This window comes from Henckelia pumila, chromosome 4 (assembly GCF_033568475.1).
Source record: "Henckelia pumila isolate YLH828 chromosome 4, ASM3356847v2, whole genome shotgun sequence".
Lineage (NCBI taxonomy): Eukaryota > Viridiplantae > Streptophyta > Magnoliopsida > Lamiales > Gesneriaceae > Henckelia > Henckelia pumila.
In genome coordinates this window covers 28,246,791-28,270,632 of record NC_133123.1, presented here as the reverse complement: position 1 = coordinate 28,270,632, position 23,842 = coordinate 28,246,791, and the positions used below count along the sequence as shown (strand labels likewise).

General features: G+C 33.6%; 5 protein-coding genes and 1 pseudogene across 8 annotated transcripts; 1 reads left to right on the top strand and 5 right to left on the bottom strand.

Annotated features, from left to right (window-relative positions):
* Nucleotides 1-9: 9 nt before the first annotated feature.
* On the bottom strand, nucleotides 10-2,667 carry LOC140865202 (uncharacterized). The gene is made up of 5 exons (XM_073269765.1): nucleotides 2,190-2,667; nucleotides 1,715-1,994; nucleotides 710-808; nucleotides 389-609; nucleotides 10-234 (listed from the first exon to the last, which is right to left on the bottom strand). The coding sequence occupies exons 1-5, from the start codon at nucleotides 2,615-2,617 to the stop codon at nucleotides 159-161; spliced, it is 1,104 nt and encodes a 367-aa protein (XP_073125866.1). The 5' UTR covers nucleotides 2,618-2,667; the 3' UTR covers nucleotides 10-158.
* A 2,167-nt stretch (nucleotides 2,668-4,834) lies between these two features.
* Nucleotides 4,835-6,509, top strand: LOC140866872 (uncharacterized). The gene is made up of 3 exons (XM_073271931.1): nucleotides 4,835-4,991; nucleotides 5,120-5,208; nucleotides 6,159-6,509. Exons 1-3 carry the CDS (start codon nucleotides 4,950-4,952, stop codon nucleotides 6,307-6,309), a joined length of 282 nt encoding a protein of 93 aa, XP_073128032.1. The 5' UTR covers nucleotides 4,835-4,949; the 3' UTR covers nucleotides 6,310-6,509.
* Nucleotides 6,510-6,650: 141 nt separating this feature from the next.
* Nucleotides 6,651-14,888, bottom strand: LOC140866871 (uncharacterized). 4 transcript variants are annotated; one of them, XM_073271927.1, is made up of 17 exons: nucleotides 10,984-11,129; nucleotides 10,780-10,877; nucleotides 10,486-10,586; nucleotides 10,311-10,389; nucleotides 10,159-10,219; nucleotides 10,022-10,068; nucleotides 9,743-9,835; nucleotides 9,559-9,649; nucleotides 9,386-9,431; nucleotides 9,188-9,304; nucleotides 8,954-9,101; nucleotides 8,555-8,647; nucleotides 8,412-8,480; nucleotides 8,154-8,196; nucleotides 7,994-8,064; nucleotides 7,688-7,809; nucleotides 6,651-7,072 (listed from the first exon to the last, which is right to left on the bottom strand). In XM_073271927.1, the coding sequence occupies exons 1-17, from the start codon at nucleotides 11,039-11,041 to the stop codon at nucleotides 7,063-7,065; spliced, it is 1,347 nt and encodes a 448-aa protein (XP_073128028.1). In that variant the 5' UTR covers nucleotides 11,042-11,129; the 3' UTR covers nucleotides 6,651-7,062. The 4 variants fall into 4 exon arrangements, with proteins under 4 accessions (XP_073128028.1, XP_073128029.1, XP_073128027.1 ...); XM_073271928.1 differs by lacking the exon at nucleotides 10,984-11,129 and adding an exon at nucleotides 14,759-14,888 and having other exon boundaries at nucleotides 9,188-9,431; XM_073271926.1 differs by having other exon boundaries at nucleotides 9,188-9,431.
* Nucleotides 12,392-15,506, bottom strand: LOC140866869 (uncharacterized). The gene has a single exon (XM_073271925.1). It carries the CDS (start codon nucleotides 15,377-15,379, stop codon nucleotides 12,656-12,658), a length of 2,724 nt encoding a protein of 907 aa, XP_073128026.1. The 5' UTR covers nucleotides 15,380-15,506; the 3' UTR covers nucleotides 12,392-12,655.
* Nucleotides 15,507-17,739: 2,233 nt separating this feature from the next.
* LOC140860735 (metalloendoproteinase 3-MMP-like) lies at nucleotides 17,740-18,433 on the bottom strand (annotated as a pseudogene).
* A 4,101-nt stretch (nucleotides 18,434-22,534) lies between these two features.
* On the bottom strand, nucleotides 22,535-23,622 carry LOC140865952 (metalloendoproteinase 2-MMP-like). The gene has a single exon (XM_073270796.1). It carries the CDS (start codon nucleotides 23,593-23,595, stop codon nucleotides 22,690-22,692), a length of 906 nt encoding a protein of 301 aa, XP_073126897.1. The 5' UTR covers nucleotides 23,596-23,622; the 3' UTR covers nucleotides 22,535-22,689.
* Nucleotides 23,623-23,842: the final 220 nt, after the last annotated feature.

Sequence of the window (23,842 nt, the reverse complement as noted above, 5' to 3'; positions counted from 1 at the left end):
CCTCAAATAAAAAAAAAAAGTACGCCAATGATGAGTTTAGCTTTCAGAAAATCCCAAAGTTCTGTCGGATATAGATATAAGGATAAAGTATAATAGGAGTGCAAAAATGTAGAAATAGGTAAAAGAAGAATGTACATCCCTCTTTCTAATTCTTACACTTACAGCAAACCAACAACACAGCTTAAATGTAACCTGTTCTCCAAGCCTCTCAAATGATGGCCTAGTAACATGCACCTGTCAGAGACAATGCCACCTCCATTAAAATCAAGAAAGGGGTAACGAAGGTGATAGTACTATTTATCTATTTCACCAATATAGTATCAAAATGAGGTGGATCAGTGACGCATTTAAGGAGCAACATAGAAGACAAACAAAACAACATACGAACCAGAAAAGCAGCTTGGCTAGGTAATCCCTTGAGGTGCAGATGGTATCACAAAATTTAGAATCCGCTGACTTCTGATAGTTTTGTATACTGCTGGTTGCTGCTGAGTCCACCAGGTGATCTGAAGAAGCCTCCTCTTTGAAAAATACACGCATTGTATTTTGAGCAAGTTGGTGGATGATTTCCTCCACCTCAGTTGATGAGGGTCTAGATAATTCTGTTACCTGAAATGAAGTGATGACACAATCAGTTTTGTTGAAATTCAAGATGTCTGAACCAAATCTAAAGGGATGTATAAAGAAAAGCAAGATTTATTGATATTACCGTATCTGATTCCAATGACCTTAAATAATCGAGCAGATCATTGTCACTCCTTTTTGTACGCTCCAGCTGCAGATTTTGTTGTTTCCGTGCATAAAGCTCCTAATAGCAAACAGTGAGATGACCACAAACATGAACATAAAAGACCTCTATCATCTACTATGCACAAAGTAATAGAGAGATACAACTCATTAAACAATCAAACTAAGCAAAAATTTGACGAAGATGAACCAACAAAATTAACATACATGATAAATGGGACATGCAAAGTTGGAAAAACGACGAGGTACCATTCTATTTCTTTTGTGTGCACGGGGACAAACAATATAACAAGATATGAACCAAAATATAAGATTGATAAAATATATATGTATGCACGTGCGCGTGTACGTGTATTCTGGTCCAACAACAAAATATTCTGGTCCAAAACAATGCACCAAGCAAAGATCATGTTCAAAAAAGGTATCTAGGGTACATTATAATCTAGTTATGATAATAAATTGAGACTGTGTTATGTTCAACCAATTTATCGCATTCTCTTTCGACAAAATCAATGACTACTCAATGGGAACCAGCTAAATTTATTTTACTGCGAACTTCACAAAGACGTTTAAGCTTCTAGGATAAAAAAACTTTCTTCACTTTAAACTGATTCTTCGGCTAGTTAAGCTAGCATCAGCTGAATACGTAAATCCATAAAAGCGGTTTAGGCAACCTTTGCTCAACTGAGTAACTAACAAGTGGCTTAATCAACCTCCTCTCTGTACAGTTATGGCCTTAAACAAGGGTATGCAGACCAAATGTGTAATGAAAGCTACAATGTATCAAAAGCAGAGAGTTAATTAAAGGTTATTAGGAATTCTGATTCAATTTCAGAAAGGTTAGATCATAATAATAATAGTGATGATAATAAGAAACCTGCAAGTACATTACCTTCAGCAAAAATTCAACCAACAAAAGATATTGCAAGGGAGGAAAAACCGAAACTGCAAACATTAAATCGCTCACCTTCTTTACAACTGATAACTCTGATTCTAATTTCTGGATATAAGTCAATGCTTCTGAAGATAACTTCCCAACATTTTGAAGATTTCTCTTCTCAAATTCTTCCCCACACCCTTCAAGTTCACTATCAACAACCATTTCACATTCCTCACCTTCACACTCCTCCCACCTGACCTCCGATCCGCTGTAATCAGCTGTAAAATCCGATCTTTTCAAACTATCCGGGGATCTGTCAAAAATCCTCATCAACGATGTCCTATACTCTGTGTTCCACAGTGTATAGCTGCAAAGACAAAGATTGATATAAACCAATTCAGTAAATTTTAGACAAAGCAGAGCATGCCAGGATGAAAGTCTAGTATTTTAATCTGTATCGATCAAGATCATTCGAACACTAATTCGCTAAGATAACATATTGACTATATGTATGCGAATTTTGAAAAATGGTTATACTATTATACAACGAAATCTTCTTTACCCCGTGACAATTGATGAGACTATGAGGCGATCAAGTGGTTGCTTGGAAACCCGGACGGTGATGGAAAACTGATCGGAAGGTAAAAGCCCGAGCATGGTAGAAATCGTCTGCTTCATAGAATCCTTAGCAGAATCCGAAACCCCTCTAGATATCATCGAAGTGTCGAGAGGCTCAATTCTCTTCAACATATTAGCAATAACGGAGAACTCACGCCCGAAGCTTAATTTTCTGGTGGAAATGAACTCATCCGAGACTCCTCCCCCGTCGACGCCGGAAATCAGACAACACATGGTCGCGCGTCTGGGAGCCGAGTCACGGAGAAAGGGGCGGATAAGGAGGTGGCGGGAGAGCGGAGGTAAGTTTGTTTTAAGCGATACGTCGGCGGCGCGTGAGATACAGATAGCCCTCGCCGCTGCTGAGGCTGCCATTGATAGATAGATTTGATTGGCAATCACAGCTATTTGTCTCAGCCCAACCACTTCTTTTGCCATTTTCACTTTCAATTATATGGCCTCGCCTTTCCCTTTAATTACGGATCCGCCATGCCCACGTGACGTCATCACAACAGAAGATTCCCCAGTGTGACGTGTCAATTATTTTCTTACCTTTTTTTTTAAATTACCATTTATTATTTTTATTTGGATTCTTCAAAAAAATACACGGACTCCATATTTTTATTATACTTAGGCATCGTTTGGTTTGAGATATGATATAAATAATATATATAAGTAATATAATATAATAAAAAATAAATAATAAATGATAGTTAAAATAATATTGGATTTGATTGATAAATTATAGTTGATTTGATTGATTAAATTTTATATAAAAATATTAAATGACTATTTTATTTTTTTAACAATAAATAAAATAAAAAATATATTATTTATAAGAGATAATATAATAATTTAAATTCAATGATTTGATTGATGTAAGATAAATAATTAATGATTTGATTGATGTAAAATAAATAGTTAATATATAGATAAATAATATGATGAGAAAAACGTGGGAAGAGATGAGATGAATTATACATACTAGCATAATCGCACACGCGTTGCTTGTATATAAAATCATATAATATATTTAATATTGTATGTTATATATAAATATTATTTTTTCAATAATATTTAAATTTATTTTTTAACATTTATAAAATAATATAAAAAAAATTTAAATTTTTTTATCAATTTATCTTATCTACAATGTTTAGTTGAGAAAAATATGGAAATTTGAAATATCAAAATTTCAAAAAAAAAACAAATAAAAATAAAATTGTAATATTTATATTACATAAGGGTTTCGATAATTTAAAAGATGGTGTCTAAGGAAGAGATTCTTTATATATAAGGAGAGATATATAGGGAGATATATTAATAATATAATGAACATAACGATGCCTTATGATATGACATATCACAAAATCCTTTTTTGTTTCAAATGATGTAATGATTCAAATTTTGCACACGATTAATGTTAAATATTATCATTAAACAGCTCAACATTTTCGAATGAATTCTAATTTAAATTTTAGAAACCATGAAGGGGTCTATATAAATTATGTTTACATTTAAATACTTTTCAAATTCAATATTATAAAAAATATGAGAAATATATTGTTGGTTGCACGCTGAAAATTATAATAAAAGATTATTTCACTTGACTCGCAATGACATACAATATGTATTAGAATTTTATTTTATGTTTTTTTAATCACAAACCGTTGTGCATAAAAAATCGTGCGCGTATATAATTAATTAATAATTAATAAAATAAAAGAATCAAAAAGCCAAAATGACTTCATAAAGTTAGGTATCTTAATTTAATAATAATATGATAACCTTGCGATTAAATATTTTCAGATTTAAATTATATTTTTGTCAACTTCAAAAGACGGCCCATCAAGGATCTTTTATTGATGGGCCGACTAATATGTGGGCCCATGCGATCTTGGTCAGAGGTTTAGTTGCCACAGGCAATTCCCAATCGTCAATTATTTAATTTATTTTGAGGAACAAATGAAATGTTCTCTTTAATTTTTGCATCTGGAAATGATATTGTTTTGTCCCGTTTATAGTTATCATCAAGTAATTTTGAGTACCATATAATATATATACAACACCCCATATTATATATAGCGACTTTCATAACTTTCAAATTTTGAAATTTCGTATTCTCTAAAATTAACGTGTTGAATGTTTACTTAGTAATGCCATATAGTCAAAAAAATATTATATTTTTATCTTAAAACCTTTTTTTCATTTTTCAGTTTTGATTTTGTTACAAGTCGATTCACATATTTTTTCGATTGTGGTTTCATCGAAAAATTATGATATTTCACTTAAAATTACTGACGTAAGTCTAAGATTACCGACGTGTCCAATTCTATGTTATTACTCAGCAAAAACATAAATAAAATCGAAAAGAATTCAAATTAATAGACTAAAACCATATGTTGGTTTGTAGCATGACACACAATGAAAATTATATAACTCATAACCAAAAATATTTCTCAAAATGATCAAATGGCTATGTTTTGAGTTTACATATTTAAAAATTTTTATTTTATTTTATTTTTATTATTTAAAAAAAGGCAATATGAGAGGTTTGTTGTTCGTCAAAGGTCTCAAGCAGCCAATGGAGAATATTGATTGAGAAGTCTATAAATAATATTACTTTTCCCCCGAAGAAGGCGTCCAACTTTCCCCGAAATCATTCGCAAATTCGCCTGCGCGTCGTTAGGGATTCCGTCTTCAACAAATGGCTTCTTCCGCAGCCCTCAAGCGATGGCTTAGGCCCGAGGTACTTAACTAGATCTCCTCGTTTTTCATCGCCAAATTGTAGGATGTAACGAATTTTCCCATTAATTCTCCTGTGGTTGATCCAAAACTTGCCTAGATCTGATTTTTATTTTTGGCGTTTGTTGTTAGGTGTACCCTTTGTTTGCTGCGGTTGGAGTTGCCGTCGGGATTTGCGGAATGCAATTGATCCGTAACATCACCACAAACCCTGAAGTCAGGTATTATTTAACGATATTCTGATCATCCGACGCTAAGGATTGCATCTCTGCCCTCATTTTTTTAAAAAAATTCTTTTGGTCGAGGTACTTATTTGGAAATTGAGATTAAAGTTAGATCTGCGGTGATTTAACGTACGAAATTCAGATTTTTATGAGTACACTATGATTTATTGTTATCCTTTGTAAAATCCTCGTGTTTTGTTCGTAGTTGGCGTATGTTTTCGCAACTTTATCATTGATAGATTTACGATTCTACAGTAATGTGTTATAAGACATGCTTTTCCAAGAATTGACGGAGTGCTCATAATCAAGACTAGATTTTTGGAATTTTTTTTTTGTCCTTCGTGCTAAAGGCAAGCTCAATATCGCATGTTCAAATCCCTTGTACACAATAGATCGTTGTTCGATTTTATTCTTAATTTTATTCTTTTTTTTAAAAAAAAACCATCTTTTTCATAATTTTGAGGTGGTAGTGGTGGTCCGTTTTTTAATGGACTGGACTTGATTGTTAGAATCCTATTGTAAATTATTGGGTTACGTAGATGAGCCCAATTAGGAAGTGGCGCCCATTGTAAACTGTGGCCTTTGTAAAAGGCTGAGTCTTGATTAATAGACAAGGATAAATTATGGTGATTTCTCCATTACTGAATCGTGATCAGTAGAAGGATAACAGATAATGGTGAAATTTCTCCATTCTTGTCTAGATTCTTCTCTTGTCCTCTATTTTTTTTAAAAAAGTTTGTAGGCTCCTTTAAATGTTTATTTATTCGTTTGGTGTTCTCTGCTGAAGTCAACTGCGTATCCTATATTTTGGCCTACATTTTCCCCCTGCAATGAGTTTGTTCAAAAAGGCACTGGATCACATTTGATAACATCAGTTTTGTTTGAAATAATCTTGAAATTAGTTCATTTCCAACCAAGTGATAAGCTTGTTATTGACAATAATGCAGGGTGACGAAAGAGAACCGGGCTGCTGGTGTGTTGGATAACTTTGCTGAAGGGGAGAAGTATGCTGAGCATGCTCTCAGGAAGTTCGTTCGCAACAGGACTCCGGAAATCATGCCATCCATTAACAATTTCTTCACAGATCCCAAGTATTGATTTATTAGGCTAGTATTTTTTTGAGGCGGATGCATTGAATGAAAATGCAGCTTTGATCTATCATTTGAGTTCCATGAATTGGGTTTACATAACTGGATTGGATAATAATAAGTGTTGATAATTGTATCAAACATCATATCATTTTTTTTTGTGAGAGCCACAATCTTGGTCTCATCTCCCATAGAAATCTGGCATTATCATATTTTTCTGTTTATTCATTTTTTTTACTTGTTTTAGTTGGTTATCTGCATCCGAAGCTTTTTCCAGTGAATTGTGAGTGATAATTTATAGTGCAAATCCTCACAACGAGGATGGAACTGATATGCGCCATTGCTACTCGGAATGACCTTCTGACCGAATGCACTCCTGTAATCAGTGTTCTAAAAAGCGCCGTCTAGACCGCCTAAACAGTTGCCCACCGCCTCACTTTCTTGTTAGGCTATGCCTTTAGGCGTTGCCCGCCTAGCGCCGCCTAAGCTGAAAGAAATCCGCCTAAGCGGTTATTATTTTTTATTTAAAAAATTAAAAATCTAAATCTAAAAAAAAGACGCCAAGCGAGAAACAAAAAAAAAAAGGGCAAAAAAAAGTCAAGTAAAAAAATTAAATCTCATATGTGATGTTCGTGGTTGAGGAGGCGGGGAGTGATGACCGGTGCATAGAGGTTGCATGGACAATGAGCGGCTCCTGGTAGTCTTCTAGGCAGAGGGAGACATGAATTAACCGATCAGTCTTCTAGGCGGAGGGAGACATGAATTAACCGATCCTGCCAGAATGAGAAGGATTCTGAGACTGTGTAGGTATGAGACTGCATAGTTGAGAAGCGCATAAAAGATTTCATATGTACTACTCATATTAAAAAGTGCATCTTCTTTTCGAAAGTTCATCATATAAAAACTTCAAAGTCAAGCGTAAATTATAGGATGAGTGACCCCCTAGGAAGTTTTCCAAGGTGCGTGCGAATGAGGACATAAGCACGCTGAAAAGACTCATCTTGATACAGTGAATCGTTAATTGATATCTATTAATATTTATGTTGTTGTAATTATTATTATTATTTATAAAATTTTTGTACAAAAATTGAAAAACATTAGAAATTTTATAATAAAACTCATGAAGTTATTTATTATTTACATTTAAAAAAAAAACCGCCTAGGCTCGGGCGCTAGACGGTGGGTCGCCGTCCGCCTAGGGCTTTTTAGAACTTTGCCTGTAACTGAATTATAAATTTAAATTCGACATGTTACGTTTTACGAACAAGATTAAAATTTTAACACTTAAATGTATGTTTGATCTTTATCCTCTTCAATTGGGAAAGACAAAGATGACCTTTTCGACATTTTCATCCATAAAATGAATCCAGAGGGCAATGAAACCATACCTAAAATTGCACAGCTCTAGGAAACCAGCTCCTTTTGTGAAAGCAAACAGAGAGAAAAACAAACCCAGATACGAGATTGAGAGAGATTTCATCAAGAATGCCATTGACGAACCCTGCCAAGACTATTCCGCTCAAAGAATTACAAAGATCCGTAACCAAATAAGATGAACCTCGGGTTTCTGTATAATGTTATTTTTTTTTTGGAAGCAATGTATGATGTTACTTTTGAATATGCAAATGTGTTAGCATGCTTCTGGAACGAATGTATGCGTGGTTTTACAGGATGATTTCTTCCTGTACGCTTACATTAAGCATCTTGTTTGGAAGAACTATACTGTTGATAACCGCCACTTCGTCTTCAACCGTCACAGCTTCCCCTGCATCATACGAAACAGCTCAATGTCATTCTTGACATTACAAAAACTTCCATCTAACGATAGAATCTATAGAAATGAAAGTCGCATACCTAAGATAGTAATTCCAAACTTTGCATTGTAGTCTCCATCAGCCTGAATCATTGATTTGGATCTTTAGTAAAGGAATACGAAAATAGCACACATTATGGCTATGATTCTACCAATCCAAAAAAGTGAGGATGTGTATGTTGGATGAAATGGATGAATGAATTTCATGCTCGAGCCTCAAAATCAATTATAGAAAAAGAAATTTCTTAAAGAATTATTATTGAATTTACACAAGTACTGTTACCAAACTAGAATCGTACCTGGACTCGAGACCATCGTCCAAGAAATGACTTCCGCCCCACAATAGCATGCATAATAACAGCATTTTCCTGAGACAAAAATTAATGTTGGCCACCAAATCTGTAATTAACCTATCATGCGAACTTTCTATGGACTAATATACCTTGATTTCTACATCATCTAACACTATGCAACTGATAAGTCTGGCACCAGCAGCTATTCGAACATTTGCTGATATTGAGACATTGGGTCCAATCTGTTCAGTGATGCAAGAATTAATAAAACTAAGCCCAAAAGATATTAGTTTGCCAATGCCGAAAAATAACAATAACGATTATATTTCATGAAAAATGCAAAAAATTTTCCTGTTATTTCGACTATCATCATGAAAAGGTGGCTGAAGAGACTTTATGTTCCAATAACGTTTATTTTAATATCAAAGAGGAAATGTTTTTTAAATCTAAAACATGGCCATCCTAGTTACTTGATTATCCTTGTGGAAAATCTACACATAATAGGTACTTAAAACCCAAGCATGTGCATGTAAATTTTGCTTTATTACCTTTGCAGTTGGATGTACTTTTGCTGATGGATGAATATAGACATCTCCAACAACCATAGCGTTCTTTTTACCATCTCCATTCGCCAGCAGATGTGGAGAGGTACTTCGGAATTGAGCAAGATATAGAGCAGAACACTCGATAGCCATTCTGACAAGTTAAATGTGAGTTACTTAAGATGGTCGATGATTCTCAACTCGAGAAAGAATATAGATATCAAATGAGATGTAATTTACCCTGGCGTCTTGATCTGTTCCCAAAAGTCCATAGTTTCATATGTATATAGTTGCTTCATTCCTGCTAGACGTGACAATATATCTTGATCCAACCTTACAAAATCTGTCGGAAGAGACCTATATGATTGATTACTCAACACGGGTATATCCAAACTTTCATTATCATACCAAAAAAAGAGCAGCAAACAGAGATAGCACCTCGTTCCCAATTGGAGTTCAAAGTTCGATGCACGGTTTATATCAGCTGCAGTTAACAATACATAGATAAAATTTTGATATGCTATCCCATCATAATCATGGAAAATCAGTCCTTAAAGTGATCTTCCAAATATGAACCAATAAAAATACATCCTATCACCAAAATGACTAACCTCTGTCCTCCATGTGCAGATATACCTCTTCGATGGCACTAAAGATTTGTGGAGTGAACACGTAAACACCACAGTTTATGAGATCACTCACCTGGTGAAAATGATTAATATAAGAAATACAGCAAAGTAGGAGGCAAAACTTCTGAAGGTGATCCATAGATTTTTTTTTCCAGATGATACATACAAAAGTCTCAGGTTTTTCTGTGTAATGAAGTAGTTCTTTGGTAACTGGATCTGCAACTAACTCACCGAACTGGTGGGCAGATTCTGCAGAAACCTGAAAAAACATTCAGCAAGGTAGCAATTGACTAGGACAAGATAATCTTGGGAAAAGAGGAGAAAATAAGAGAGAAGAAATGAACAGTTTCAGGGGACGGCAAAAAAATAATGATAGACTTGTACAAGATGACACCAGTTCACTAATAGTTGTGCAAGTTCAAAAAATTTGTGAAAGGTGACATACCTTTATAACCAGAATTGTTCCCATCCCACCGTAACTCATATGGGCCTCTGTCATAAGATAAGGAAAACAAGTTATTGGTAAAACAAATGTTTCAAAGAATAACGGGAAAGGTTCTAAAGAAGGTTATCAAGAATTACCCAACATGTTAGGCAGGGGAAAACTGCAGCAGACATCATGGTTCAACATAAAAATATGGGACTGCATGAATCACAAACATAAAGTTATAGTGAGACAAAGTAAGCTTGCATTAATGCAAGTATACAAATTTATTAGGGATCAATGATCATACAGGGGACTCCTCCATGATTTCATCTCTGAAGTAATAAAGGCTGCCTCCCGAACCATGCGGTTTATCTTCTTTCAAATATCTATACATGGCATCCAGCCAAAATAACCAATAAACGAAAATCCAGCAATGCTTACTCACAAGATAGCAACAATCAAGTACACCGCACTGACATCACCTTACAGGAACTTTGAGCTCACTGGAGATCGAAGAGACATATATTGCAAACTCCCGCTCCTCGTAGAACCCGACAAGAAACACTTGAGCCAAGTTCGGTATCTAAACATCAGCAACCATCAATTCTCAATTAATCCAAACAAAAATGTCGACATCTCAAGTTCACTCCCCCATATTTTCGGATGAAACATGCCAATTATATAGCACAATGTGTCCCAAGAATGAAATTAAGCCAAGATCCCAGCTTTTCTACTACACTATAAAAGTTCTCTAATTTGCAAGAAGTAGAGAATACCCTTTTGCAAGAGTTGATGAGATGGCCAACCATGGGCTGACCAGCGAGAGGAAATAGAGGCTCCGGGGTGTTAAACGAAAGAATCCTAATCCGGGTTCCTGAATACAGCAAAAACAATATAAAGAAATGGGAAAGTACATGATTTAAAGAACAGATTTTGAGGCAGTAGAAACAAATTGAAGAGTAAAATTGAGGAGTTAGCACCTTTAGTAGGGCCACCGACCAATATTACAGCGACCGCCTTCTCCTCCTCGTGCTCCATTTTTTTTTTTTTTTCCAACTTAAAGCTGTAAAAATCAAGTAAACCTGTTCTAAACCCTGATTCGGGTTTTGAAACGCAAGTTGCAAACTTACTGTAGGAATTTTAGGCAATTTTGCTTAGCTGCCCCTCCACCGTGTCACTCAATGTATTTATTGTTAAGATGACATTCATTGCGATGAATTGTACATCCAATAATTAATAATTGACTGACATATCATTGGTGAGTATAGAGCTGAACACAATTGTTGGATATCATAACAATATTCTAAATTTACAAAGGCAAAAATAACATAAAAATATGCTAGACTATGTTTGGATTAGTAGATTTACAATTTAAAAAGAAGAATTCGAAATATTTTTCCAATCAAGTGACCATACAAACACAACTTCAAATTAAGGGCATGATTGGTATGTTGAAATGAAATAATATAATAATAGAATCAATTTTGGAATAAAATAAGATTGAGAATGAAATGGTTGTTATATTCTATTTTAAAGTACCAATAAAAATAAAAAAAGATGAAATGAAATTATTTTTAATAATAAAATCATATTTTAACTAAGTATATCAAAATCATGGTTATTCATGGGTTGATTATTATTATTATTTATGATGTATTAATTATTATAAAATTATCATTATTTAACTAATCTATATTTTATTTTTTATTATAATAAATAAAATTAAATAATAATATATTTTTATAATACATAAATAATAATAATATTTTTATAATACTTTTATAAATAATAATAAAAAAAATCATAATACTAATAATTAATATTAAAAAAATATTATTATCAATATAATAATAATATAATTATTTATTTATATATATTATAATATATTATTTTAATCATATAAGTTAATATTAGTTGAATAATATAAATATGAAAAAAATTGGTATGTTGAGAAATGAGACGAGAATGTTGATTTCATTTCCACTTCATTTCCTTATATCAAGCATGACTTAAATGCAATTCGATTGGATCATTCATGAGAAATTGAGCATAGCTAGGATAACCATTAACCATTTGGTAATTTTACATCAAAGCTCAATTTATTGCTCAATTAGATTGGGCACAATAAATACATATTTTTATGTCTGATTATACTATATGAAGAGATTCTTGTAATTTGGATTGTGTGCTTTTCAGCCTTTTCGTATCAAAACTCTCGTTTCTTTTTCACAAACATCATTTTGGTCTCATTCATGAATTAAATATCGAGCCACAAGCGGTGCGCGATTATTTTTTTTGTTTTTTTTTGTTTGATTCAGTTGGTTAATTCAAATTAATTAACATGTGGGCTCAACAAAAACCATTCGCAATAATATAATGTCCCGAAACTCTACATTATATAGCAATTTGAATATTTGCAAGTAGATAATGAGCCAGAATTTGAATGGATTTGGGCTATCAAAATCTTATAAAAAAACTGAGAATAACTAGTTCACAAAAATATCTATACATAAATATAAGTGACTATTTAGTTCAATGGAACAGTATGTTTCGCTTGTCTCAATTCTCAACGTGCCATCTGCCAGACAGAAAAATAATGGTGGGAGCGGCACTATTTGAAGTTTTGAACACAATACTAAGCCTGGAGATCAGTTAGCCTTGATTTCTTTGATCAGAGCCAACAGATTCAATCTGCATGGTCAAATCCTTAACCCCAGCGTCCTGTAAAATGTGCAATACTTGGTTTTTTGCGAAAGCCATGTTAGAATCTGCCGACACATGAAGATGGATAGTTCCCACAACATCTGTGTTGGTGAAACTCCAGACGTGTAGATTTTGAATGCCAACCACGCACTTCAGCTTCATCACTTTATTAAGAGCTTCTTTGAGCTCATGCTCGCAAAATCTAGGAACTCTTTGCATCAAGATTTCAGCAGAATTTCTGAGCAAAGGTATCACAGATAATACTATGAGGGCAGATATAAATATTGAGCAGGCAGGGTCAGCGATGAGCCATCCCTTGTACTTGATTAATAAGGTTGAAATGACGACTCCAACGCTTCCCAATGTGTCTGCCAAGACGTGCAAGAAGATGCCTCTCATGTTGTGGTCAATGTGGTGGTGCTGATGGTGATGCTTCTCCTTTTCCTTCCTTTCCAATAGTGGGTCAGTAGGACCATGATTATGATAATATTGATCGACATGAGCATGATGGTGATGGTGGTCGTGTTGGCCATTGTGGTGGTGATTGACGTTGGGTTTCTCAGCATGGGGGTGATGATGGTGGTGTTGACCATCATGCTGGTGACCATGGTGGTGGTGATCATGATCAGCATCATGATGACATTTGTTGTGTTCATGATCAGAACTACACTTGCTATCATGATTCACATGATGACATTTGTTGTGTTCATGATCAGAACTACACTTGCTATCATGATTCACATGATGACATTTGTTGTGTTCATGATCAGAACTACACTTGCTATCATGATTCACACCCAATTTCTCATTGGAATTGTTCACCACAGTAATGAACTCCCTATGTTTGTCTTCAAGTTCATCATGTTTGTGTGAATGATGATCATGATCATGGTAATGGCAACGGGAATGGGATTTTGACTCGGTATGGGAGTGGGTAGGAGTTTCCGAATGGCTATGAGAGTGGGAATGTGAATGGGAACATGCTCCTGATCCACCATGGGCATGATGATGCTCCTCATGAAAGAAGATCAGACCGACAACATTCACAACCAGCCCTCCAATTGAAACTGCCAGCAGGCTACTAGTAGAAATCTCTTGAGGGTCTAAAATTCGCTCCAGTGACTCGAGCGTAATTAGTATTCCAACTAGAACAAGAAAAACAGCATTGACATAACCTGAGAGAACCTCAAACCTCCCACGACCATAGTTGAATTGACTATTTGCTGGCAATCGTGAAATATAAGATGCGTACAAACCAATTGCCAGAGCAGCACAATCAAACAACATGTGACAAGCATCAGATATCAACCCAAGACTGTTACTCATGAAACCCGCCACAAATTCGACAACCATGTAAGCAGTATTGATCAATAAAAACAGAGCAATCTTGCGCGATTTCCGTTCGCTCAAGATGTGCCTAATAGGCTTCATCACTGTGGCACTAAAGGACTCTGATGATTCAAAACCCAATTCAGGATAGCTAAAATTAATAGGGTCCAACTCTCTCACTGAAATCCAAAGCAACAACCCACAAATCAGCAATCCCCACAATGAAAGCTCCGGAAAATATAACAACTCCAAAACAAGCGTACACACAAAAGTGACAAAGTACTCCCTTTGAAAATCTTTTGAACCAGCTACTTTCTCATCCGTACAATTCTCACTCAACAGCACACCAAAAACCACGGTATTTGCCAGTGGCCAGCTGAGACTCGGCAAGGAAATGCTATCACCCTCAGCTTCAAACACAAACATACTGATGACAGCAGGTATAAAAAGAGCAACAGTTGTAAAAAACAAAGTCATCATACGAACCCGTTTTGCACCTAGCTCTCGAACATCACCCCAGTTTGATAACACCCGCTCATAATATCCCAAAAATCCAGATAAAAAGGGAAGCAACATGGGCCAAATCCTCAGACAATTTCCATTAGCAAACACCAAAAGACCACTAGTGCTAACATTCACGTGAGATAAAGGAAAACATTCGATTCGATCCCAACTAACAGACAACAAAAGCAACCCAGAAAACAAAGCAATGAATCCTCGCACCTTCGACGATCCAATCGAATTCACATTAACAAAGCTCCGATCTTTACCATCTGTCATAAAGCGCGACACCACATTACCAGATAACTCAGCTAAAATCATTGCTGCCGTGCCACAATATCGTAACGCCTGAAATCTAAGTAAAAAAACAACCGCAAGAAGGATTGATTTGGCGACGAGGAGTTTGAGCTGGGATTGGGTTATTGAAGTGAGGGAAAAAATGGGCCTTTGAGATTTTAGGTAAGAAGAATTCTTAGCAAAGCTCGAGGCAAAAAGAGAGAACGAAAGGGTGAGGAGAAAAGAGAGGAGGGAAACGAGAAAAGAGAAAGGGAAGATGGAAAAAGAGGGGGGAGATGAGCGGAGGAATGGGAGGAGGGAGTAGAGGGAGCGGAGGGAGAAGAGGAGCAGAAAGAGGAAAGAGAAGGAGGTGGCGGCGGCGGAGGGTCTGGAAATTGGGAGACGTTGTTTGGAGGGGGTAGGCGTTGGGGTTGAAGGAGGGTAACGGAAGAAGGGGTGGGATGGGCGGGGGGTGCTACTAGTGGTGGTGGGGATGGCGGCGCGCGGGGGAAGTGATATGCGATGTGGCCGGTGTTCGTGGTGGTGGTGGTGACGGTGGTCTGCCATCGCCCGATGGAGATTTGCAAAGTGAGCAGTGATTGGTGGTTGCTCCGCCGCTCAAGTCTCCGCCAAAGACCAGAAATAAATATTATATAATCTTTATAATATAAAATCCAATTTTCCACTAAAAGACCCCAAACTGCAAGTTCTATTTTGGATAATTGGACTGGACTTTTTCTACCAATTCAATTTATTCCAGCACTGCGCACATGCCTTGTACATGTAATATAATACATAAAATTTGGTAATATCCCGCAACATACAAATATTAAAATACTAAAGAAACCATTAAATAAATGTTAAAAATAACAAATATATAATATGATTAAAGATCAATGACGAAGAAGACAGTGAAAGAAAACCAATAGTTAAAAATGTAAAAACTTTGACGCATACACTATAGGATGTCAGAGAGGTCATATCAATATGGAAAATAAATTTTAAGGTCTAATTTTCAATTTATAACTTCTTGTAGAATATAGCAACATCCATATGCTTCAAATTCTGAACTTAAAATTATTCCAAAACATCCTTTGTGCTTCATGTCCCCGTTACCTAGGACCTACAACAACAACTAAAATTGAGTGCAAACAAATGAAATCAATAATATAATATGAGAATAATAAAACAAAAACTATATAAGTGCAAACTGAAATAAACACTAGTCTCGGTGAGATTTAATAGTGATATATCGATGTATGAAAATTTGGAGTTCTAAAAACATTAATTTTAGATTATGTTTGGATATGTATTTTAAAATGTTTTTAATGTTTATAAATAAAAAATCTTAAAGTATGTGTTTTGTTGGATAAAATTTTTGAAAAATATTTTTGAAAAAGTGTTTTTCTAAGTATAGTTTTTTTTTTTTTTGAAGAAACTCAAAGTATAGTTTTTTTAAAAATACATGAGATGTGTTTATTTTCAGAATGAAACTATGTACTGAGGCAAAAATGAACAACATTACTTTTAAAATGTTAAAATATTTTTATAGAATAGTTGTCCAAACACTTATTATCTTTAAAGCAACTTTTAAAATATTTTATAAATATTTTTTTAAAATACTTAAATAAAAATATTTTATAAGTACACGTCCAAAAAGAACCATAGTTACCACTAAAATTTTCTTTTTAACGTATAGAATAATAATATAATTTATAACCTTTTTTAGGATATGGAGGGAGTAGAAATTATGATATAATATATAACTTTTTTTAGGGGACGGAGAGAGTAGAAATAAATATGTCATATGCATGCATACACAGTACACTAGGTGTGTAATTTAATTCATACTAGTGTATTAATATACGCATTGTGTGTTTGTATAATATTTTTATAATTAATTTAATTTATATTCAAATAAGAGTAATATCATAGTTGTAAAAATTATCGAGAGACTAAATTATAATTAGAAATGTCGAAATAGCAGATTTTTTATATACAGGGGAAGATATATGACGTTATGACACACGTTGGGAATGATAAAAAAAATAAAGGAAAAAAATATTTTTAAAAAAAATTGGAACTAATGTTATCCATTTTTGAAGTTGTAATTATAGGATCATGGGAGAAAAAAGAGATAAGATGAAAATAGATTTATAAAATAAGAAATTAAGTGATGGAGGACATTTTGGGAATTGGTGAGTATAAGAGCTAGGTATATATAATTTAAGTAATATATAGTATAGTGAATTTTGATATAATGAGCATCAATCGTGAACGTGTATGTGAATATTGACTTATATGACGTTCACCTATTGGATGTACATGAAGTAACGTCAGCGATATTCACATAAATGCTCATATATAAGAGGTGCTCGTCATATTAAAACTCATAGTATAGATTAATGTGCCTGTAAATATATAAATTATTGTTTATATAATATTTTTTCTATGCTTACATTTCTGATTCCAATGCCAAATTTAACTTCAAATAATTTTAGCATTTCCAATGGTTAGAAATATTGTTAGTTAGCCTCTTCCTTGAAAGTTGAAATTGTCAGTGGAATATCAAAAAAGGAAACAAATAAACAGGGTCATGCCAATTGCCAAATGCATTTAATTAAAGCAAAGCAAAAAATGAAATTAAAAAAAAAAACTTAAGCAAACAATACGTTTTATTTAATTAATGATTTCATAAATATTACAATTTATTTGTCGACCTATAAACAAGAGGGAAAACAAGCTTTAAAGTGAACCACACGAGGAAATAGGAATTACAATTTTCGAGATATAGCATGTAAAAACTTATTGCAACCTTCAAGTCGCATATTATAAAATATTAATGATATGTTATTTTAAACATCAATCAATTATATAAAGCTCCGATTCCCCGAATGTTATCTGCATGCAAATTCTTTCTCGCTCCATCAGGGATGGTTGGGTACATAATGGCTCCCGTCCGTCGGCGCGAAAGCATGGGCTAGGATACCGCCCCGACCATCGAAAGGGTTTTCAGCATTGTCGTGATTACCCCCGAAAAACCCGATAACTAAATCAGCACGTCGATTGACTCGGACCCGTGAAAATGTGAAACGAGACACGGATGACAATTTGTTGAAGGCCCGTCTCACGGGCCGGGCCGCAATACTTGGTGCATTGCGTAAAATTTTATAGGTAAAATGTCTTTTTGCACGTGGCCATCTTGGCCTATTTCGAAAAAAGCTATAGTGTGACACTGTGTGGATAGAAGAGCCATTTGTGGAGTCGTGTTTTTCCCAATGATCATCATGAGCTAGCGCTCCTCGCATGGAGTTGGAGCCTCTAACTATATCAGGCAATGCCGCATCGAGGTTCGACCAATTTCGACACCGTTCTAACATCCAGTATCCCGGTCGGAGTGATGTTGAAATTTCTTTGGTAGGTTTTGACGGCGGACTCGCAGGCGTCGTCGAAGATGTCGGGGGCGGCATGGGATTGGTCTAAGTCAAGATAACCAAATTCTTTAAGGTAGTTCTTGAGTTGCTGGATTTCTTTTTATTTGTTCCCCTTGTGACATCCTTTCAAGTGTTCGACGTACTTGAAAGGGGAATGGAGATTTTTTTCATCTGGCGCATGTGTCATGGCCAATGTTAGAAGAGACTAGGAAAAATAAGGTGATACAAAATATGAGCTGAAAATAGTGAAGAAGAAAAAGGAAGACAATCGATGTTTACTGAAATTTAATTATGTTGTAATGTATATATGCTTGTATTTATAGGCAGAAAAAAAAAATTAATCGTCTAATTATTGGATTTGTTTTTGTCAAATAATATTTTTTAAAAAACAATTCGTCAGGTCATTCGTTATCATCAAACAAAACGAAAGCAATTTGTCAGGTCATTATTCTTTCTTTAATTTCCTTGAAATTTAAACATGTTAAATATTGAATCAAATAAAAGTTCCAAAATTTATGAAATCGTGATTTTTCGTTTGGGGTCCATTTCAGTAACGTCACAAATTCGACAATTGTTCCTATTATATCAAGAAAAATACTAGCTAGTTTTTCCAATGTGCTTATGTACTCACTCACACCTTATTATTTTTGGATACTCATCACATAAAAATTCTAAAGTGAAACGTGCTTGACTTGAGAAAATTATATATAGGATGTGTGACCCCTAAAAAATTTCTCAGGGTGCGTGTGAGTGAAAACATAAGCACGCTGAAAAAATCCATCTTGATACAATCGGGATAGTCATCGAATTTGCGACATTACAAGATGTTGATAATGATTAGTCGTATCACGCTTAAATTAACCCCACACAATAAAATTAATTAATATATAGTAGCATAAGTAGGATAGATGGTTCCCACGAAGAAATATGAATCTATTTTTCTAAAAATTTAAAAGCAATAAAAATAAAAGAGGAGGGTTTTCTTAAAATTAATTCTGAAAAAATAAAATAAACGAATTATCATGAAATTGAATTGAATTTATTAAAAGAAACATTTTTATCCTTGGCTCCCATGGTATGAACATTTTGGCAATTTTACTCTTTTGTAGCAAGTGCTACAATATATTTTGTTACAATTATTTTCATAATGATACATTTATCCGATTAGTTACAATAAAATAATATAAATATGTTGTTAAAATAATTATATTACAGCATTAGTTATCATGAAAAAATTATTACAGTTAAATTGACTCTCAGCCTTCTTCTTCAGCATCTTAATGATAAACGAATTTAATCAGTCTAATTATCGGCTTTGTTACTGTACGTAAAAAAAAAATCGGCTTTGTTTTTGTTTTCCGTTTTTTTTTTTTTTTTTTTTTGTCTCAAATAATATTTTTTAAGAAACAATTCGTCAAGTCATTCATTATCATCTAACAAAACAAAAGCAAATTTTCAGGTCGTTATTCTTTCTTATCCCTGAAATTTAAACATGTTTAATGTTAAATGACTCAAATGAAAGTTCCAAAATTTATAAAATCTTGATGTCTCGTTTGGGGTCCATTTCTAATTTACTTGAACCATTTTGATTCTTTTCTTTTCTTTTTCTTTTTCTTTTTCTTTTTAAAATCCAAGAAATTAATTAATTGTGTCACGCTCAAATTAACATCATACAAATGATACAATAAAATTAATTAATATATAGTAGCATAAGTAGGATCGATCGTTCCCACCAAGAAATATGAATATATTGTTCTAAAAATTTAAAATTAAAATAACAAATAAAATAGGGGGTTTTATTAAAAATAAATTCTGAAAAAAATAAAATAAACGAATTATCATGAAATTAAATTGATTAAATAAAGTAGCAAGCCAACCTTAATTGGTTTCAATAGTTTTTCACAACAATTTGTTGCCTTCCGATCCCCTTCCATCCAGGTATCACAAACACAGTGCTTATAAAGTTGAGTAATTAGGGTTCAATATTCTATATTTTTAGATCAAATCTTCCCAAAACACGGTGTTTATATAATAAGATAATTGTTTTCTAGGTTACAACGACTTTCGTTTTGTAACAAGAGCACTCCAAATTAATAACACGATAAACTTCAAAATGATTTTGAACTTCCGGAAATGAGGAAAGAAAAATGTATGCAGAAAAAAGATGAACTCGATTGGGAATCGAGTGTATTTTTTTATTTTTTATTTTTTGGCGCATGTCTCGTGACATGGCCAATATTAGAATAAACTAGGAAAAATAAAGTGATACAAAACTATGAACATTTTGGCAATTTTACTCCTTTGTAGCGAATGCTATAATATTTTTTGTTACAATTATTTTCATAATGATACATTTTTCCGATTCCGATTAGTTACGATAAAATAATAGAAATATGTTGTTAAAATAATGATATATTTTTAATTATTATGAAAAAATTATTACAAGTTAAATTGACTCTCTCACCGCTGCTTCTTCTTCGGCATGTTAATGAATTAAAAAATTTAATCGTCTAATTATCGGCTTTGTTTTTTTTTTTTTCAAATAATATTTTTTAAGAAAACAATTCGTCAAGCCATTCATTATCATCTAACAAAACGAAAGCATTTGACAGGTTATTATTCTTTCTTATCCCTGAAATTTAAACATGTTAAATGACTCAAATGAAAGTTCCAAAATTTATGAAATCTTGATGTTTCGTTTGGGGTCCATTTCTAATTTACTTGAACCATTTTGATTATTATTTTTAATCACACAATAAAATTAATTAATATTTAGTAGCATAAATACGATACATCGTGGGAACGAAAAAAAATGAATTTATTGTACAAAAAATTTAAAAACGATAAAAAAAAATAAAATAAAATAAGAGGGTTTAGTTTTCTTATAAAAATTAAATTCTGAAAAAAATAAAATAGACGAATAATAATGAAATTAAATTAATTGATTGAATGAAGTAGCAAGCTGCAAACTTGGATTAGGTAGTTTTTCACAACAATTTGTTGCCTTATTTCCTCTTCCATCACAAACAAAGCACAAGGTTGTGCGTTATATCTCTTCATTATAATAACGAGGTTTTTTCCAAGCCTAGGTACGATCATATGGATGAAAACGTCCTCAACCACGTCCACAATCATGATCACGTTCACGAGTCACGACCACGATAGTCATGGTTATATCCACAATTTTGTTATAAATTTCTTGTTTTTATTTTGTAAAGAAAAATAAATATTAAAATTATTTTTCATACGTATCATAAAAATTTATTTTTCAGAGGCTTAATATAATTTTTTTTAATTATTCCTGACTTCTTGATAAATTTATTAATAAAATTTAGTATTAATCCTTCATCTCTTGAAATTTTATTTCTCAAATATAAATTTATTTTTTGGCCCAATATAAACAAGAAAATTTTTATCAGAAGCTCTCATTAGTCAAAGATGAATCTCCTATTTGATCCTACGTACCAATGAAAAATATCACTTCATATAACAAAAATATTATTTTTTATTGAAAATATGAATCAGATTGACTTGTCTCATGGATATAAATCCGTGAGTCAATCTCAATATAAGAGATACTATTCATGTATGTGTAATTTATTTGTGAAATTGGGGTAGTATTATAATTTGAAAATTAATTTATTTAGTAGGATAATGGTAGTATATATTGGCATATGTAAAATGGTCATATACCACAAGAACAAATCAGAATAATTATATAGATACTATCAGTTTGCCTGGCAGCCTGCCTTAGGCACGCACACTTGGTGTATAATATCATTCATTTATATTATCACGTTATAAGACACACGATGCATATGATATGATTCGTACAAAAATATAGGAAAAAATATTTTTTAAAAAAATTGAATTAAATTTATTGATTTTTGAAATTGAAATTATAGGATCATAGGATAAAAAGAGATTTTTATTAAAATGGAATTCAATGGTGAAAGGAAATTTTGAGAATTATAAAAAAGTTTCACCATACTAAATAAAAGTTGATTAGTATGAGAGGTTTAACTTTAATTGGTAATATATAGATTAACGTGTGTGTAAAATATAGAAATTATTGTTTATGTAAATTCTTTTTTTACTGCTTAAATTATGATTCCACTGACAAATTTACCTTTAATAATTTTAGCACTTCCAATGGTTATAATTTTTTTTAGTTAGCCTCTTCCTTGATTTTGTTAGTTGAATATCAAAAGGGCAACATATATAAACACATTCATGTCAAATGCATTTAATTCAAGCAAAGCAAAAAATGAAATAATAAACAAAAAACTTATGCAAGCAATACCTTTTATTTCATGATTTATAAAGATTACATTTCATATGTCTAAACAAGAGTTACAATTTTCGATACATATGTAAAAACTTATATATTGCAACCTTCAATCGCATATATATTTGTAAATAAAATATATTAACGTTGTTATTTTAAACCTTATATAAAGCTCGGATTCCCCGAATGTCATCTGCATGCAAATTTTTCCTCACTCCAGGAAGGACGATTGGGTACATAATGGCTTCTTGAACCGAGCTATGTCCAAGTCCAAGAAGGTGCCCGATTTCGTGAATTGCCACCGTTTCGAGGTCGACTGCTCCCGTGACTGACCCATCGACCCAACGTTCGTCCGCATCATAATGGAACCTCCCATTCGTCGGCGCGAAAGCGTGGGCCACGATACCACCCGGACCATCGAACGTGCCACCGTCTCCATGCTCGCCCCGGAAAAACCCAATGACTAAATCAGCACCTTTATTGCTTTGGGCCTGTGAAAACGTGAAATGAGTGGCGGATGCCCACTTGTTAAAGGCCCGTCTCACAGGATTGACCGCGATTCTCGGTGTATTGGGTAAAATGTGATAGGTCAAGTGTCTTTTATCAAGGGGCCACGTTGGACGATTTGGGAAAAAGCTATAGTGTGGCACGGCATCTTGAATGACATGAGAATCAGAGTTGGTCAATTCGAATATATCGCGCATTCCGCATCGAGGTGCTACCATTTTCGACACCGTTTTAGCATCCAGTGTCCCGGACGGATTGATATGGAAGTAGCTTTGGTAGGTTTTGACGGCGGACTCGAGGGCGACGTCAAAAGTGTCGTCGTCGCCATGCCCCGGGTATATGCTTAGATAACCAAACTTTTGAAGGTAGTTCTTGAGCCGGTGGATCCCTTTTGATTTGTTTCCCTTGTGACACCCTTCCAAGTGTTTGATGAAATCGTATGGTGCGGGGAGATTTTTGTCATGTGTCGCATGTCCCGTGGCATGGCCAATGTTAGAAGAAACTAGGGAAAATAAAGTGATGCAAAATAAGAGCTGAAAATATTTAAGCGTCATTATTTGGAGAAATTTTTTTTGTGGGAATGTTTTAATACATGCATGCTTCTAATTTATAGGGTTTCTTAATTAAATATGAGCGGAAACGGAATCAATTCCTCCTATTGGAGAGAAGAATTTTGAAACAAACTTCTGAATTGGTTACACAGTTGTGTTGCATACATTTTGAATGATCATATTTTAGGTAAACTTTAATAATTTTGTTAAATAATTATATATTATAATTAAAATTGGGAAAATAGTTTTT

Excerpts from the sequence above, each read along its gene's own strand:
- LOC140865202 (XM_073269765.1), bottom strand. The coding sequence starts at position 2,617 with ATGGCAGCCTCAGCAGCGGCGAGGGCTATCTGTATCTCACGCGCCGCC. Across the intron at positions 610-709 it reads GGTCATTGGAATCAGATACG|GTAACAGAATTATCTAGACC; the intron begins GTAATATCAATA and ends ACTTCATTTCAG. Across the intron at positions 235-388 it reads CTAGCCAAGCTGCTTTTCTG|GTGCATGTTACTAGGCCATC; the intron begins GTTCGTATGTTG and ends TGTCTCTGACAG.
- LOC140866872 (XM_073271931.1), top strand. The coding sequence starts at position 4,950 with ATGGCTTCTTCCGCAGCCCTCAAGCGATGGCTTAGGCCCGAG. Across the intron at positions 4,992-5,119 it reads AGCGATGGCTTAGGCCCGAG|GTGTACCCTTTGTTTGCTGC; the intron begins GTACTTAACTAG and ends GTTTGTTGTTAG. Across the intron at positions 5,209-6,158 it reads ACCACAAACCCTGAAGTCAG|GGTGACGAAAGAGAACCGGG; the intron begins GTATTATTTAAC and ends ACAATAATGCAG.
- LOC140866871 (XM_073271926.1), bottom strand. The coding sequence starts at position 11,041 with ATGGAGCACGAGGAGGAGAAGGCGGTCGCTGTAATATTGGTCGGTGGC. Across the intron at positions 10,390-10,485 it reads GAGCTCAAAGTTCCTGTAAG|ATATTTGAAAGAAGATAAAC; the intron begins GTGATGTCAGTG and ends TGCCATGTATAG. Across the intron at positions 9,650-9,742 it reads CAGAAAAACCTGAGACTTTT|GTGAGTGATCTCATAAACTG; the intron begins GTATGTATCATC and ends CATTTTCACCAG.
- LOC140866869 (XM_073271925.1), bottom strand. The coding sequence starts at position 15,379 with ATGGCAGACCACCGTCACCACCACCACCACGAACACCGGCCACATCGC.
- LOC140865952 (XM_073270796.1), bottom strand. The coding sequence starts at position 23,595 with ATGACGCTTAAATATTTTCAGCTCTTATTTTGCATCACTTTATTTTCC.